We start from the raw sequence: 14,757 nt of genomic DNA, 5'->3' as shown, positions 1-14,757 counted from the left end.
TGTGTGTGTGTGTGTGTGTGTGTGTGTGTGTGTGTGTGTGTGTGTGTACAAGGTATGCATGAGCCACAGTACCCATAGGGAGGTCACAGGACAGGTTCAGATATCAGTTCTTGCCTTCCATATTGTTTGTAGCAGGGTCTCTTTGCTGTAAGCCACATTCATGCTAGGTTATCTAGTCCATTAGCTTCAGAGGGGTCTGCTGGCTCCACCTTCCACTTTGCCTTCCGAGCACTGACATCACAAATGAAGGCCACTGTGCAAAGTTTACATGAGTTCAGGCACACTTTGTGAGGCATGTGCTTTATCCACTGAACCATCTCCCAAGCCCACATATGGCTCTTGGGCCCTAGTGACTGAATATGCTCATATTTGCAAGGCAAGCACTTGACCAACTCAGCTGTTCCCCAGCTCTCAACTTGATTGAGCTTGGAATCATCCAGGAGACAATCTCTGTCCACATCTGTGAAGGACTTTCCAGAGATGCTTAACTGGGGAGGAAAGATCCACCCTGAATGCATAGGGCACCATACCGGGACTGAGTCAAAAGGGAAACATATGAACTGAGCACCAGCAGTCATCTCTCTGACTGTGGCTCCAAGGTGACCAGCTGCCTCATGCTTCTGTGGCATGCTTTCCCCACCACTGCAGACTGTTGTAATGGTTCTTAAACTGTGTGTGAAAAGAAGTCCTTCCTTTTTCACTTTTCCACTCTTTAAATAATGCATTTATTTATGTGTTTGTCTGCTTTTGTTCTGGAGTGTGTACGGGTGTGTGTGTGTGTGTGTACATAATGTGTGTCATGGCACATATGTGGGAGTCAACAGATAACTTGTGGGAATTGGTTCTCTTCCACCCTGTGAGTCCTAGGGATTGAACTCAGGTTGACAGACTTGGTGGAAAGGTCTTTAGTCCTGAGCCACCTCACCAGCCCCATAAATCCTTCATTTAAGTTGCCTCAGCTGGGTGCTCTGTGGAAAGTAATGAGAAGAGTGACTAACAGGCTCATGTTTCCACACAGCCTAGAACATCACAGGGCATGTAGTAAATTCAGAGAAGTGTTAGCTGAACAAAACAAAAATAAATAATGCAAGAGGGAGAGAGAGAGAGACAGAGACAGCAACACAGAGAGACAGACAGAGAGGTGAGAGGGAGGAGAGAGATAAAAAGAGAGACAGACAGAAACAGTGACAGACAACAACAGACAGAGAAGAGGAGGGAGGAGTAGATAGAGGCAGACAGATAGGCAGACAGATAGGCAGACAGACAGAAGACACGGGGAGGGAGAGGGAGAGAAGGGAGAATGATAGAGAGAGGGAGGAGGTAAGAGCCTCTGAGAGTTCAATTTTCTTAATTCCTAATGATCTGATCCTGAAACCCACTTGCTTTCTGAGTGACTGAGAGAGATTGTTAGGCAAGGCTAAAACCTAAAAGCTGATTTTCAGCCACTGAGATGCCCTAACCACGTCTCATGCTCTTCCCAGAGAGTCCTGATTGCCCAAAGGAACAATATAATCTGAAAAATCGATTGATCCCCCACTCTGACATGACATACAGCGGTCAGAAAGCAGTGGAGACTGCAGTGCTCGGCTGTCAGGTTCCTCAGCCCTTCCCATGTCTCTCCCCAGAGCCCCACAACTCTGAGGCTGGCCCTGCTGGGAGTTTTCAGCTCCTCAGGTGGTCAGATTCTCTGGCTGCTTTCTTGTCCCTCCTCCCGTTCCCCCCATACACAAAGCTACCACACCAACCTGCCTGGCTCTCCCACGATGCAACACACTCATTGGCCTACAGCGTGCCGGGGGCGGGGCTTGGGTGGTCCTCAAAAGGCAATAGCAGTCTGAGAGGAGAGCCCTGGAAGCTGATGCTATCATCACACTCCTACTTGCTTCAGGGGCCTGGGCTTTCAGGCTCCTTCTGGCTCAGCTTGGGATAGAGCCCCAGACCAGAGGACACCTGTGGTCTTGGATTTAAAGCTCAGTAATGGGGAAACTTGAAAATGCTTCCTGGATCCACGATCCTCTCATGAAGTACCTGAACAACACAGAGGAGTACCTAGCCCACCTGTGTGGCCCCAAGCGCAGCCACCTATCCCTCCCGATGTCTGTGGCCTATGCGCTGATCTTCATGGTGGGGGTGACGGGCAATCTTCTGGTGTGCCTGGTGATTGTCCGACACCAGACCCTGAAGACACCCACCAACTACTACCTCTTCAGCCTGGCGGTCTCAGACCTGCTGGTCCTGCTCTTGGGGATGCCTCTGGAGGTCTACGAGATGTGGCACAATTACCCTTTCCTGTTCGGGCCAGTGGGATGCTACTTCAAGACCGCCCTCTTCGAGACTGTGTGCTTTGCCTCCATTCTCAGTGTCACCACGGTTAGCGTAGAGCGCTATGTGGCCATCGTCCACCCGTTCCGAGCCAAGCTGGAGAGCACACGGCGGCGGGCCCTCAGAATCCTCGGCCTGGTCTGGGGCTTCTCTGTGGTCTTTTCTCTGCCCAACACCAGCATCCACGGCATCAAGTTCCAGCACTTCCCCAACGGATCCTCCGTGCCTGACTCTGCCACCTGCACTGTCATCAAGCCCCTGTGGGTTTACAACTTCATCATCCAAGCCACCTCCTTCCTCTTCTACATCCTCCCCATGACCCTCATCAGCATCCTCTACTACCTCATGGCGCTCAGAGTGAGTATCCAAGGTGACTGGCTCGGGGCAACATCCCTCCTTTCTTGCCTGTTCTGAATTCAAAGAAAGATCTTGGCGTGGGGGAAAGACAGAGACAGAAAGGGGCTCAGGGGATAACTTTAAGTGGGAAATTAAGAAGCAAGAGTTTATATGCTTGTAAAATACTTGCAAATGCAAATTCCACATGTGTACTCAGGATGTATCTCGAAAGTAAAGCCAGCTTGGTATCCTTTTGAACAGGTGGGAATCGCCATCAATTAAACAACAAAACCACAACTCTTTACCCGGTGTCCACCATTTTCTCTCTGCTTGTTCACCTGTGTTTCTAAGAAAGTGCTAGGAAAGTTCCTAGTGGTATCAATATAGGTAACACTCATGGGAGAATCTGACCCCAGGGGCTTGAGAAGAAACCTCATTTTAGATGTGATCTAGGTTTAGAGGGTAAAATTCAGGGGTGGGGGGTGGGGGGTGAAGATCCTTCCACACCCTGCTGTCTCTTTGCTGGCCCTGCTCCACTTTACTGCCTGTGTTGAAGTTTTTCTCTGTCCAACTTGTCCTGGGATCTCCCTGCTTTGTACTCTGTACTCAGAGATAAACAGCTGTGAGAACAAATATTCTCTTGTGACTGCACTGACCTTTGATTGAAATAGCAGGTTAAATCCTTTGTGTGTGTGTGTGTGTACAGAGAGGCATATATGTGGGTGTGTATATATATATATATATATATATATATATGATTTATATTCCATATATACTGTATACACACTCACACATATACCTTGAAATAAGTTTTATAGCAGGTAGGAATTGAGGGATGGAAAACTAAGCAGAACTCATAAGTTAGAGGAGTAAAAGATGTGATTTTGAGACATGTGCGTTTCTGGGGAAATCACTCAGCTTTCCTTGCATCTTATAATTAGAGGTTCCTTCTCTAAGATAGCGGTGATAAATATTTTCTTTTCCATTTTCTCTGCTTCTAAACTAGCTGAGAGAATCTGTTTTTGAGAAATGTAGGAGTGAATCTGTATACTTCCTTCTGTATTTTGTACTCAAATTCATAGTGTGAGTCCTCACAGAGATAGTTTTGTATTTGTTTCAGGAAGTGGTTCATGCATAAACAGTTACTGGGTTATTTAGACTCTCAGGTCCTTGGTTGACATACACCTTTAGGCAGGTCACACACAATTCTCCAGGAATTACTTTACCATTTGGAGAATTAAAAGGTTACATCACATCATTTCTAAGATTTCTTCCAGCCTAACAGTCTGTGGTTCTTTTTAAAAGGGAAAGAGGCTATGAGTGGGTAGGCATGAGCTGTAAATGACAGAAATAAGCACACATATTCCATCACATCCTCTGGCACAGTAGTTCTGGATGCAGAGTCCCACTCCAGTCCATCTCTGAGAAAGGCAGTTATCAGCAAAGAGGATCTTTCTTGATATTTACTGGCCTTAAAATGAATGGCCATCAGGACTGAGTAGGAAGAGCATTATTTGAGTGTCACAGCTAGTTAGGGGCAGAAATGAATCTGACCAAGCAGAGAGTGGTGGCATTTCCCCTAAGACCTATGTCACCCTATCCAGCTCAGTGCCACAGTTCCAGAATTTCCTGTGGATCTAACTCAGAGGAAATGACTTCCATACATTTCCAAATATCACGCATCCTGCAAGGCCTTCTCACCCCCACCTCCTCTCTGTAACAATATATTCTTGTTCAATGCTACCCAATCATGTGTCTTGTGTGTTTTCGGGAGAAATGCCTAAGTTTAACAGAAAACATAGATTCCTCTAAGTTCCTTCTCCAAATATCCTTTTGTTCCACCCTCATGAATCCATGTTGTTTGTGTGCCAAGCTGGTGGCATCTCAGACAATAGCCACCCTGCTTTGTGTGAGTAATGCAATTGATAGCATCCTGTTTCAGAAAAGATGTAGGAGATGTGAGTGGACCAGAGGGTACTAAGGAAGGAAATATTGATTTGTTACTCTGAAAATTCAAAAAGCCAGTGGTCTGAGGAAGCAAGTCCTGTTCAGTATATGGACATCACAATCTTTGGACCCTGTCCCTGGAAGGTTCCTGACCCACCTCCACACTCCCTTTGCCTTTTGGACTCCAGTCCACCCTGACAGTTGTGCTTCAAGCACACTTTCCTGGAACCCCCTAGCTGCCCTGCTTGTGTTGTAGAAGCCATGGCTTCCAGTTACTTTCTTCACTACAATTTATAATTCCATGTGGACCCTTTAGTTCATTTATTTTTCCGGAACCAGACTAAGCTTGGTCAGGAATGAGGCTAAATTACTTTCCTCATTACTGGACTTCAGCTTCTCTGTGTTTAAGATAAAAGACTTGGAAACATGGCCTCAAAGGCCCTTTGAACGTTTAAGATTTAAAGACACACAAGCCCTAATGGTATTTAACTTATTGAGAAGTCTAAAGGTGTGACTGACTCTGGTTGCCATTCCCTTCAGAAGGCAGCCAAGACAATGCTGATGAAAGCACAGGACTAAAGAAGCCCTGTGTGTGTTCAAAGCTGAACAGACTGAGGTCATTGATGCTCCCTCATTCTAGGACATAAGTTTTCATAGAGGTACTCTTCAGGCTTAGAACATCATGGAGACAGAAAGTAGGGACCAAGAGTAGCTTCCCATCCATCCAAAAGGAAGTACTGGCAAAGTCTAGCCTAATCTTTGTCTCTCACATGACTTGTGTGCTGATGAGGACACAAAAATAAATAGTGTCAAATAGGTACTTATTTATGGATGGATGGATGGTTAGATGGATGGATGCATAGATGCATAGATGCATGGATGCATGGATGCATGGATGGACAGAGAGACAGATGCTAAATGGAAGGAAGGGAGAAAGGAAAAAAGGAAGAAAAGGATGAGTAGAGATGGATGCACAGAGATACATATGATGACTGGATGTATGTATGTATGTATGTATGTATGTATGGATGGATGGATGGATGGATAGAATGGCAAACTGACATATAGATATGAATATATAGATGGATGGTTAGGCAAACAGACAGACAGAAGAGGAGATTGATGGGCAGAGACTCAGATTGGTGGATGAACGGATGGATGAATGGATGTATGGCTAGATGGATGGACAAATGAGATGACAATGAAATTGAAATACAGGCAAATAGGTATAGATCAGGACACAGCAATGCTGTGAGTGCTTTTCTCATGTGCCACACAAGCAACCACTGCAATTCCTACCCCTGAGGCAGTAAAAGGGGGAGATGGTCTCTTCCATTCCCAGGAGTACAGAAGCAAATATGGGAAGCTCCCTTGGCCCCAGTTACCCAACTACTGGAACTGGGGGTTGGAGCAGCCTCATCTACTAGGTTATTTTGTGAGAGGACCTGGAGTTTGCTGACTCAGCTTAATCTTCCCTAGCATCTTGATTGGATTTGGAATCACCTAGGAGACACACACCTCTGGGTATGTTTCTGAGGACATTACCATAGTGTGTTACTGAGGGAGGAAGACCCACCTTGAATGATGTTAGCAGCATCTCATGGGCTAGGATTCCATTTTGAATAAAAAGGGAAAAGCAAGAGAGAGAGAGTTTAATACAGAGTTTGATACTGTTTCCTGACTGGGGTGCAATGTGCCCATTTGTTTTATGCCCCTGCCTCTGGGGCTGCCTCTCCCTCTCCTTAGTAGACTCTCCTCAAACTGTATGTCAAATAAACCCTTCCTCCCTTAAGTTGCTTCTTGTTAGGTATTTTGTCATAGCAAAAAGAAAAGTAACTGACATACCAACCAAACCATGAAGTGTGGGGACAAAATAAACAGCCGTAAGCAAACAAGGGGGAAATGCTGGAGAATTAACAGACACTGGACTTACTTCCAGGTGTGAGATGGTCACCAGTCATCAGAATTCCTTTCAACTGGTGCAACATCCCCACAGACAAACATAGATCTGACATAGAAGGCTTCCAGGAAGATAACAGGGCTCTCTGGTGCACGTGGACTTTGAAGAAAAAGGAGGAAGAAGAGGCTAGAGCTGCTACATCTTCAGGAGTAGGCGGGCCCTCAACAGACTAGTAGAGATGGCATGTGGGCTCATGTTGACTTTTCAAACTTACATTACTACAAGGGTCACCATATATTCCAGTTAGGATAAATACCTGTCAATGTTTAGATTCTGAAGGATGTGCAGTTTTATCAGTAGGATCAGAAAAACAGCATATCCTAGATGATGCTGGTCAGCATAGTGTCGGAGAATCTGCTGAAAATGTCTGGGAACATATTATTCAAAGAAAAGTAATTCCCCTTTCTACCTTGATGAGCATGAAAAGTACAAATGTGGAAAGTGGAGAAAGTGATACAAGAACTCCTGGAAGGTCCACACTGCTCATGACCACGCTCAAGACTCTGAGAGTCCCACATTTGCATATCTAATCCCCAGCTGATGAAGTGTTTGGAAAGATTAAGAGGTATGGCCTTTGAGGTTTCAAATGCCCACACCAGGCCCAGTGTCTTTCTCTTTGTCTACCGCCTTTGGATCAAGATGTAAAGCTCTCAGTTACTGCTCTAACACCATGCCTTCCAGAATCCCACCATGATGATCCAGAACTAACCTTCTGACACTGTAAGCAAGCCCCCGGTTATAAGTTTTTTAGAATAAGAGTTGTCTTAGTCATGATATCTCTTCACAGAAACAGGATAGTAACTAAGACACACAGCAAAGATCATAACCTTCATGAGATCATATTTTATTTTCTCCCTCCCATCACATGGCATAGAGTCTTGACTCTAACATTGTGTCTAACAAAAGTGAAAAGAATGAATAAGTGAACAGAGCTAGCACTTAGTTGTTGTTCATTTTAGGATTAACCACTTTGGCTGTGCGTGCATACATGTGTGTCTATGTCTGTGCGTTTGTGTGGGTAATAGCTACAAAGACACTACAGAACTAGAACTGCATGGAATTTCTTATTAAAACCTTAATTTTACTGCCCATAACCCTTCCAGTTGAGTCAGAGAACTTAGATTCAATTCTGCCTCCAGTGAAGTTATTTAAAATTTTTAAAACATTTCTTTAAGTGCTGTTTATATACCTCCGAAGTTTCTGGTGGGGAAAGCAGTCTTTTCTTCCTAAACACCTCTCCACTTTCTCTTTCAGCTGAAGAGAGATGAATCCCTTGAGGAAGACAAAGTAACTGTGAGCGTTCACAGACCCTCCAGAAAGTCAATCACCAAGATGCTATGTAAGCTGCTGTCTTTGTTTCACAATTTGTTCACTTTTGTTTATAAGAGCAGAGGTCTTGTGTTTGGCACTGACGTAATGGTGCTGGCCAAGATGTTCTTCTTGGTTTCCAGAAGCTTCTATGACCTGCCTGTTTTGTTTCATCTTTGGATTTGAGCAATCAAAACCTTGTCCTAGGTTACGGTTGCCGAGAGCCTTCCAAGTGCTGTGAAATAAATCACGTTTGCGCGCTAAACCCGAACACCACTCTCTCTGTAAAAATGGGGCCAGGTGGCTGCTGAACCTGTTTGTATTCCAGCATTCTTCAAACATAGGAAACAGGTCATGGAAAGCTCTGCACTCACAAATTCTCTCACACACACAATGTCTCATAACTCCCTTCTGGGGATTGTAAGCTCCTGGTGGCCATGTGGACTCTGGATTTTTAAATTCCAGATTAAGAACAATGAGGCATGAGTTCTTCTGAGTAAATCATTCTGCCTAGGACATTACATCAGAACATCATCTTGCTAAAAAGACAAAACAGTAAGAATAACCTTTTTATTTGAGATACATATACTTGTAAGAGACAAAATATTTTAAGAAATCCAGGTGCTGACCATCCTCTCCCAAATGGGTGCTCAGAAAGTAACTGGAGCCCTGGGCTGGGAAGGTGGCTCAGCAGTTAAAACACTTGCCATGAAAGCATGAGGACTGGGAGTTGGACGCCAAGAACCCACACAAACACTGGTGGGAAGGGCCACTCTCTTCTTATTCCCATCTTGGAAAGCAGAGACAGGGTCGTCCACAGGGCAAGCTAGCGATGGAGAGAGACTGGCCATATCAGTGAGCTCTGGGCTTGATTGAGAGATCCTGCCTCAGTGAATAAAGTGGGTGAGTAATTGAGGATGATTCCTGACTCGACCTTGGGCCTACACACACAAACTCATACACATTCAAACACACATATACACGCATGCACATATATCTGCATACACATACAACTGGAAAAACAAATCCAAGAAACTCCAGTCCTCCAAGAGAGACACTGATGAGGTATGTGAAATGTCATAAACTTTCCAAGTAACAACCTACATTTGGAAAGCAGCAAAACCCCAGGCTAATTTGCATGTGAAGCAAGGAAGCTAGGCCCTCTGTGAACAAAAACCAGAAGTCGCCGAAGTTGGTCTTTTGACTCTGATAATCATTTTCTTCGAGGTTTTTCAGGGACTTGGCCTTTGTTGTTGGGAAACAGGGAGCCTTTGTTATTTCTCCATTTCTCCCTTTGATCGTGATGTTCTCCGTTTCTCAGTGTTTGCTCCTGTTAGCTAGCAGCATCTCAGTAGCGAGCCTGGGGTGTAGCTCCCTGATAGAGCACTGTCCTGCCTGTACAAGGACCTGGGTTCAATTCCTAGCACATCACACTCCGAAAATTAAATATTTCTGGGCTGGGTTCAAAGCCAGCCTGGGCAGCTTAATGAGACCCTGTCTCAAAATAAAAAGGAAAAGGGGAACTGGGCTGTAGTTCAGTGGAAGAGGGCTTGCCTGAAACATGGGAGGCCTTGAGCTCAATTCCCAGTACTGAATAAAAGAGGAAAAACAATAACAAAATGTTTTGTTATTTGCCTTCATTATTAATAGGAATTATAGCCAGGAGTGGGCAGTTGGAGGACATGTTATTGAGGGAGAAACTCAAAAGAACCTTTTGGATATTATTGGAAGCATGTAGCACAGACAGACAGATTACCTTCAATGTTAACTCTAAAAGGAAACAGAGGTACCGTGTTTCCGTGAAAGGCTGAAATGTGCACATGGGCAAAGCTGCAGAATGAAGATCATGTACCCATCTCTCAGCCTCTGAGGTCATCAGCTCATGGCTGTTCTTTCTTCATCTTCACCCTCACTTCTCTTCCAGCCCACTAGGTCACTCAGATACAAACCTCCGGAAGCCTTTGACAGGGAAAGACTTGACAAGTTATTAAAAGGGAAAATGCTTGTTTATCTTTGTGGAGCTTCCATGTCCAGAGAGGAAACTACTGTCACACCCTGTCCCTACCCTGGGGCTAAAAAATGAGAAATCTGTTCATTTCAGACTCAGGGTGGCCCTTCCTCCCAGAATCAACACTATGTTTGCAGTTGTTCTGTCTTTGTGCCTCTTACCCCGCCCCACCCCCAAGCACACCCCAGCTCATCACAGAATCAAAAGGATCAAAGAAACTCCTAAATATTTCTAGAGTGTTGTGTCAGCAGCTTTGCACTGCTGTGACAAAATGAAGAAGTGAAGGTGGGGAGACAGATGGGTTGGTAAAGTGCTCGCTGAGCAAGCTTGAGAACTTGTGTTTGACCCCCAACATTTGTATAAGAAAAGCTGGGCACAGTGGTGTGTGCTTGTAATCTGAGAGCATCCCAGAGCTGGGCAGGTGGACAAGGGTGGACTTTGTTTTTCTGGCCAGCAGTCTAGCTGAACTTGTGAGTTCAAGGTAAAAGTGAGTGACTGTCTCAAAACAAAATGAGCAGGCCTCCTGAGAAATGATACTTTAAAACTGACCTCTGCCCTACATCCCCCACAACACACACACACACACACATACACACACACTCTCTCTCTCTCTCGACATACAAGACACATATAGTAAATAAAGAAAAGACTTATCTTGGCTGACAGCTTCAGTTTATCTTTGGGCCTACTGTGAGGCAGAATATCACTGTCATGAAAGAGAGAAAGAAACTGAGACAGAGACAGAGAGACAGTCAGCCAGAGTCAGAGAAAGACATAGAGAGAAGGGGCAAGCAGTTCTTTCGACATTAACTGCAAGTGTTAAGCCTCTGTGACAAAGCCCTGTCTAGAAAACTTACATGGGTGATTTGCCATCTGTCTTCAAGATTTCAGTCACTTGGCCCTTCTTCTTTGGGACTGTGATGAGGCACTTAGTGGCAGAGGCTGTGTTCACTTCACAGCCCGTTAAACAGAAAGGAAACAGAGTGGAGAGTCCCCATACTCCTTCCAAGGCCCAGCAAATGCCTGCTTCCTCCATCTAGACCTCATCTCCTCAAGTTTCACCCTCTCTCACCCTCCAATGGCATCACCCACTGGGGACAGTGCCTTAGAGGCATGAGGTTCTGGGTGGGATCCAAACCCTAAGAACCCACTGGTAACCTGCAGATTTAAATATCACAACTTCCTAAAACAACCTTTTACTGATCTAGTCAGTCTGTGAGTCTCAAAACACCTGCTGAGTACACGCTTTCTTTTCTACAATCAAGTGGTTTGGGAATGTTGAAATATGTTCAGTTCTATTTTAAATGTTCTAAGAAGACACATGAGAACTCTTGAAGAGATGTCTCAGCAGTCAAGAGCCCTTGATACTCTTTTGCAGAGGACCCAAGTTCAGTTCCCAGCACCTACGCTGGGCAGCTCACAACCTCCTGTGAGGCCCTCCTCTGGCACTACATGTGTGTGGTGTACAGAAAGATAAGGAGGCACAAACATGTATACATAAATAAATAATTACTTTTTAAGGAAGACAGAGAGAGAGAAATCCCAGGACCAGTGAGTTGGCTCAGAGGGCAAAGGCAATTGCTGCCAAACCTGACCTGAGTTTGATTTCCAGAGCTCAGTATAAGGGAATGACTGATTTCGCTGAACTCTTTCATATGTTGTGGTGTGTGTGCATGTGGGGTAATCACACACATATATAAGTAGCAGTAACAGGACTTAGTAGGGTCTGACCAAAGAAGACATGAAGTTGGAGGACATGGAAGGAGCTGAAGTGGAAAAATAAATGATAAAAATGATTATATTTGATTGCATGCATTTATGAAAACTTCAAAAACAAAGAAATTCTTAAGTAAAAAAAAATAGAATATAAATTCTGAAAGAACTTAAAGCAGTGAATCCTAAATCTACACAATTAATTCCTATGTTTGAATATTCTTTGTCTCTGGGATCACACTTGCCTATAGCGATCATCAATTAACAAAGATTAACAGGGAAAACGTGATAACAGAAGAGAAAGGCTAGGAGCAAGTATCATGTTCTTTCCTGGCCTACTATATCATTCCCTCTCCCACTTCCTTTTCCAGTTGTCTTGGTCCTTGTGTTTGCTATCTGCTGGACCCCCTTCCACGTGGACCGCCTCTTCTTCAGCTTTGTGGAGGAGTGGACTGAGTCCCTGGCTGCTGTGTTCAACCTCATCCATGTGGTGTCAGGTAAAGGCTTGGTGGGTTCAGTGGTGCAGCTCTAAAGCAGCTTTTCCTTCACTCCATCTTGAGGCCTCCCTCTACAAGCAGCTCGTGGGGACCTGGCCCTTTATTATGGAAACAGTGAGTGCTGACTGTATTAAGAAATTAAAAATGTTTACAGGTCACTTTATGGAAAACCCCAATGCTACACGTGTTAATTACCACAGGAGAATGGTCAGGGATCAACACACACAAGAAATGGTTTCCCCAAAGGCACAAAGCTGTAAAAACAGTGAAAATGGGATTCAAGTCTAAGCCATTGGATTTCAAGTTCAAGATTGTTTCCACCAAAATAGAGAACCTACTCGTGTTAAGTTCTTCCTACCAGCCTCTGTTGTCAACTAGTTTATTCTGTGGCCTCTGGATTATCAGGGACATAACCAGAGAGTAAAGGTAGGATACATATATGCCTTAGGAGCATCAGAGCTCAGAGCAGAAGGAAGGAGGGAGTGGGGAACAGGAGAGAAAGATTGGGCTGCATCCATTTCTGCCTCTGAACATTTGCACTCAAATACACATTCTCTCTCTTCACCAACTGTCTCTTACCCGTGTCAAGGTCTAGCTGGTGCTGGCAGTCACTGCCACTGAGTCCCTCATGACTGCAGTGGTCTCTGTTATAACAGAATAACTGCTGCCGTCTGGCAGTTGGTAGCACACATGATCCTGGTAGATGTCATTGTGTATCCCAGTTACTAGCTTAGCCAAGGATCCTGCGTCTGCTGTATTCTTTCAGTTGGAGAACAAATTGGAGCACTTGGAGAACAAAAGTCTAAATACCTTATCTTTGAATGTGCTTTGAAGTTTCCAGAATGTCCTAATAAGCATTTGATCAGTGTCTGAAAAAACAGACATGTCTTCTCATCCCAGAGAGGACAGTGACCAAAGACCCAAAAAAGATATTCCATCCAAGTGTAGTTTGTTAAACCCCAGCGATGAGTCACTGGGGTTGCTAATGAGAGCGTGAGATGGGCAGCTATATTACTGAAAGAAAAAAAAAATCTCTCAGCAGTGGTTAACTGTCTATAAATCTTCAGGAAGTGACCCAGCCTCAGGAGCCTCTCCCCAAACCACTGTTAACTGTCTTGAAATCTTTGAGGAAAAGCAGGCAAGCCCTTCCCTTGTAATACAAAGTTAATGGGAACAGCCTTGCGTAATCTCCAAGACATAATCTCAGCTGACAGTTCTAGAGGGCTATGACCATGACTGAGTCATGCTTGGAAGAGGAGGATGCTTCACAACACTCAGCTTCAGCCAGAATATCCAAACCCCCCGTTTTCCCCGTTTGCCAGTATTTATCTAAGGGTGCAGAACAGAAGAGGGGCAGGATCCTAACCTCCCTTAAGCCTCATTGGTGTCTTAGAGAAACAAAACAGGAGATGATAATAAGAGTGAGTGTGCAGGTGCTGGAGAGATGGCTCTGTGGTGAAGAGCACACACAGGCACATTTAAATAATTAAAAAATAAATCTCTAAGAAAAGAGTATAACACAGAGAGAAAAGGCAATATACAAGCTGCCTGGTGGACAAAATCAATGGTAAAATATACTTACTCAGTGGAAGAGCTATTGTGGGAAGCAGGAGCAGGTAGGAAAGGGACATGGCAGCGTGGGTGGGAGTGTCTCTCTCTGCAGAAGGTTTTCAGCAAAATAAGGAATCTCAGCAGGGACAGTGTTGATTGACTTACCAATCCTCACCACTGCTGCTCCAGATTATAGCCTTAGCTAACGATCCAGTGAAGACACAAACCTCTCTTCTCTGATCCTTGAGCATCTCTCATCAGCACCATTACCCAGCACCGTGGAAAACCCGTGACGCTTTCATCGATCTCTCTGTGCTTGATTCCTGAGTGCACAGGTGGATCTGCTCATAGCATTTCATATTCTCAGTGAGTGCCCTGTACACCCCTCCCCTTCCAGGAGAGGCACTCACAGGCTTCCTGGGCCTTTGCTAAATATTTACAAGCTGTCCTACCATGCTGCCATGTCTTCTTTTGATTCCCTCATTTGCAGGTGTCTTCTTCTATCTGAGCTCAGCTGTCAACCCCATCATCTATAACCTCCTGTCCCGACGCTTCCGGGAGGCCTTTCGGAATGTTGTCTCTCCTTCCTGCAAATGGTGCCATTCCCAGGGTTGCCCACAGGGCCCTCCTACCCAGAAGATTATCTTCTTGACAGAATGCCACCTTGTGGAGCTGACAGAGGATGCCGGCCCCCAGTTCCCTTGCCAGTCATCCATCTGCAACACCCACCTCATGGCCCCCTATGCCACAGAGGAACCATGAAAGAAGTGGTCAGAAGGCCACTTCAGAAGGCCTGGATTCTGTGACTGACATCCCTCTAAGCCCCTAGCACTGCAAGGAGGATCACCCTGTCACCTCTCCTTGTGTGCTATTAGGGAGATAACAAGGCTCATACTCATTACTTTTTTTTTTTTTTTTACCATTTATTACAATTTATTCACTTTGTATCCCCGCTGTGGCCCCCTCCCTCATCTCTTCCCAATCCTACCCTTCCTCCCTCCTCTCCCCCTATGCCCACCCCAGTCCACTGATAGGAGCGGTTCTCTTCCCCTTCTATTTGACCCTGCCCTATCAGGTCTCATCAGGACGGGTTACATTGTCTTCAGGGGGAGATA

At 45.1% G+C, this 14,757-nt stretch overlaps 1 protein-coding gene across 1 annotated transcript; it reads left to right on the top strand.

The window, feature by feature from the left end:
- The first annotated feature begins 1,977 nt into the window (after positions 1 to 1,977).
- Positions 1,978 to 14,404, top strand: Nmur2 (neuromedin U receptor 2). The gene is made up of 4 exons (XM_055602905.1): positions 1,978 to 2,679; positions 7,820 to 7,904; positions 11,966 to 12,091; positions 14,133 to 14,404. The coding sequence occupies exons 1-4, from the start codon at positions 1,978 to 1,980 to the stop codon at positions 14,402 to 14,404; spliced, it is 1,185 nt and encodes a 394-aa protein (XP_055458880.1).
- The last annotated feature ends 353 nt before the right edge of the window (positions 14,405 to 14,757 follow it).

The sequence above is a fragment of the Psammomys obesus genome, unplaced genomic scaffold (genome assembly GCF_907164565.1).
Source record: "Psammomys obesus unplaced genomic scaffold, mPsaObe1.curated_primary_1811, whole genome shotgun sequence".
In the NCBI taxonomy this organism is placed as follows: domain Eukaryota; kingdom Metazoa; phylum Chordata; class Mammalia; order Rodentia; family Muridae; genus Psammomys; species Psammomys obesus.
This window is presented reverse-complemented; position numbering and strand designations above follow the sequence as displayed.

Bases quoted from the DNA above. Each gene is read 5' to 3' on its own strand.
- Nmur2 (XM_055602905.1), top strand. From the start codon at position 1,978: ATGGGGAAACTTGAAAATGCTTCCTGGATCCACGATCCTCTCATGAAG. The intron at 7,905-11,965 runs GTAAGCTGCTGT...TTCCTTTTCCAG, and splicing joins GTCAATCACCAAGATGCTAT to TTGTCTTGGTCCTTGTGTTT. The intron at 12,092-14,132 runs GTAAAGGCTTGG...CCTCATTTGCAG, and splicing joins CCTCATCCATGTGGTGTCAG to GTGTCTTCTTCTATCTGAGC.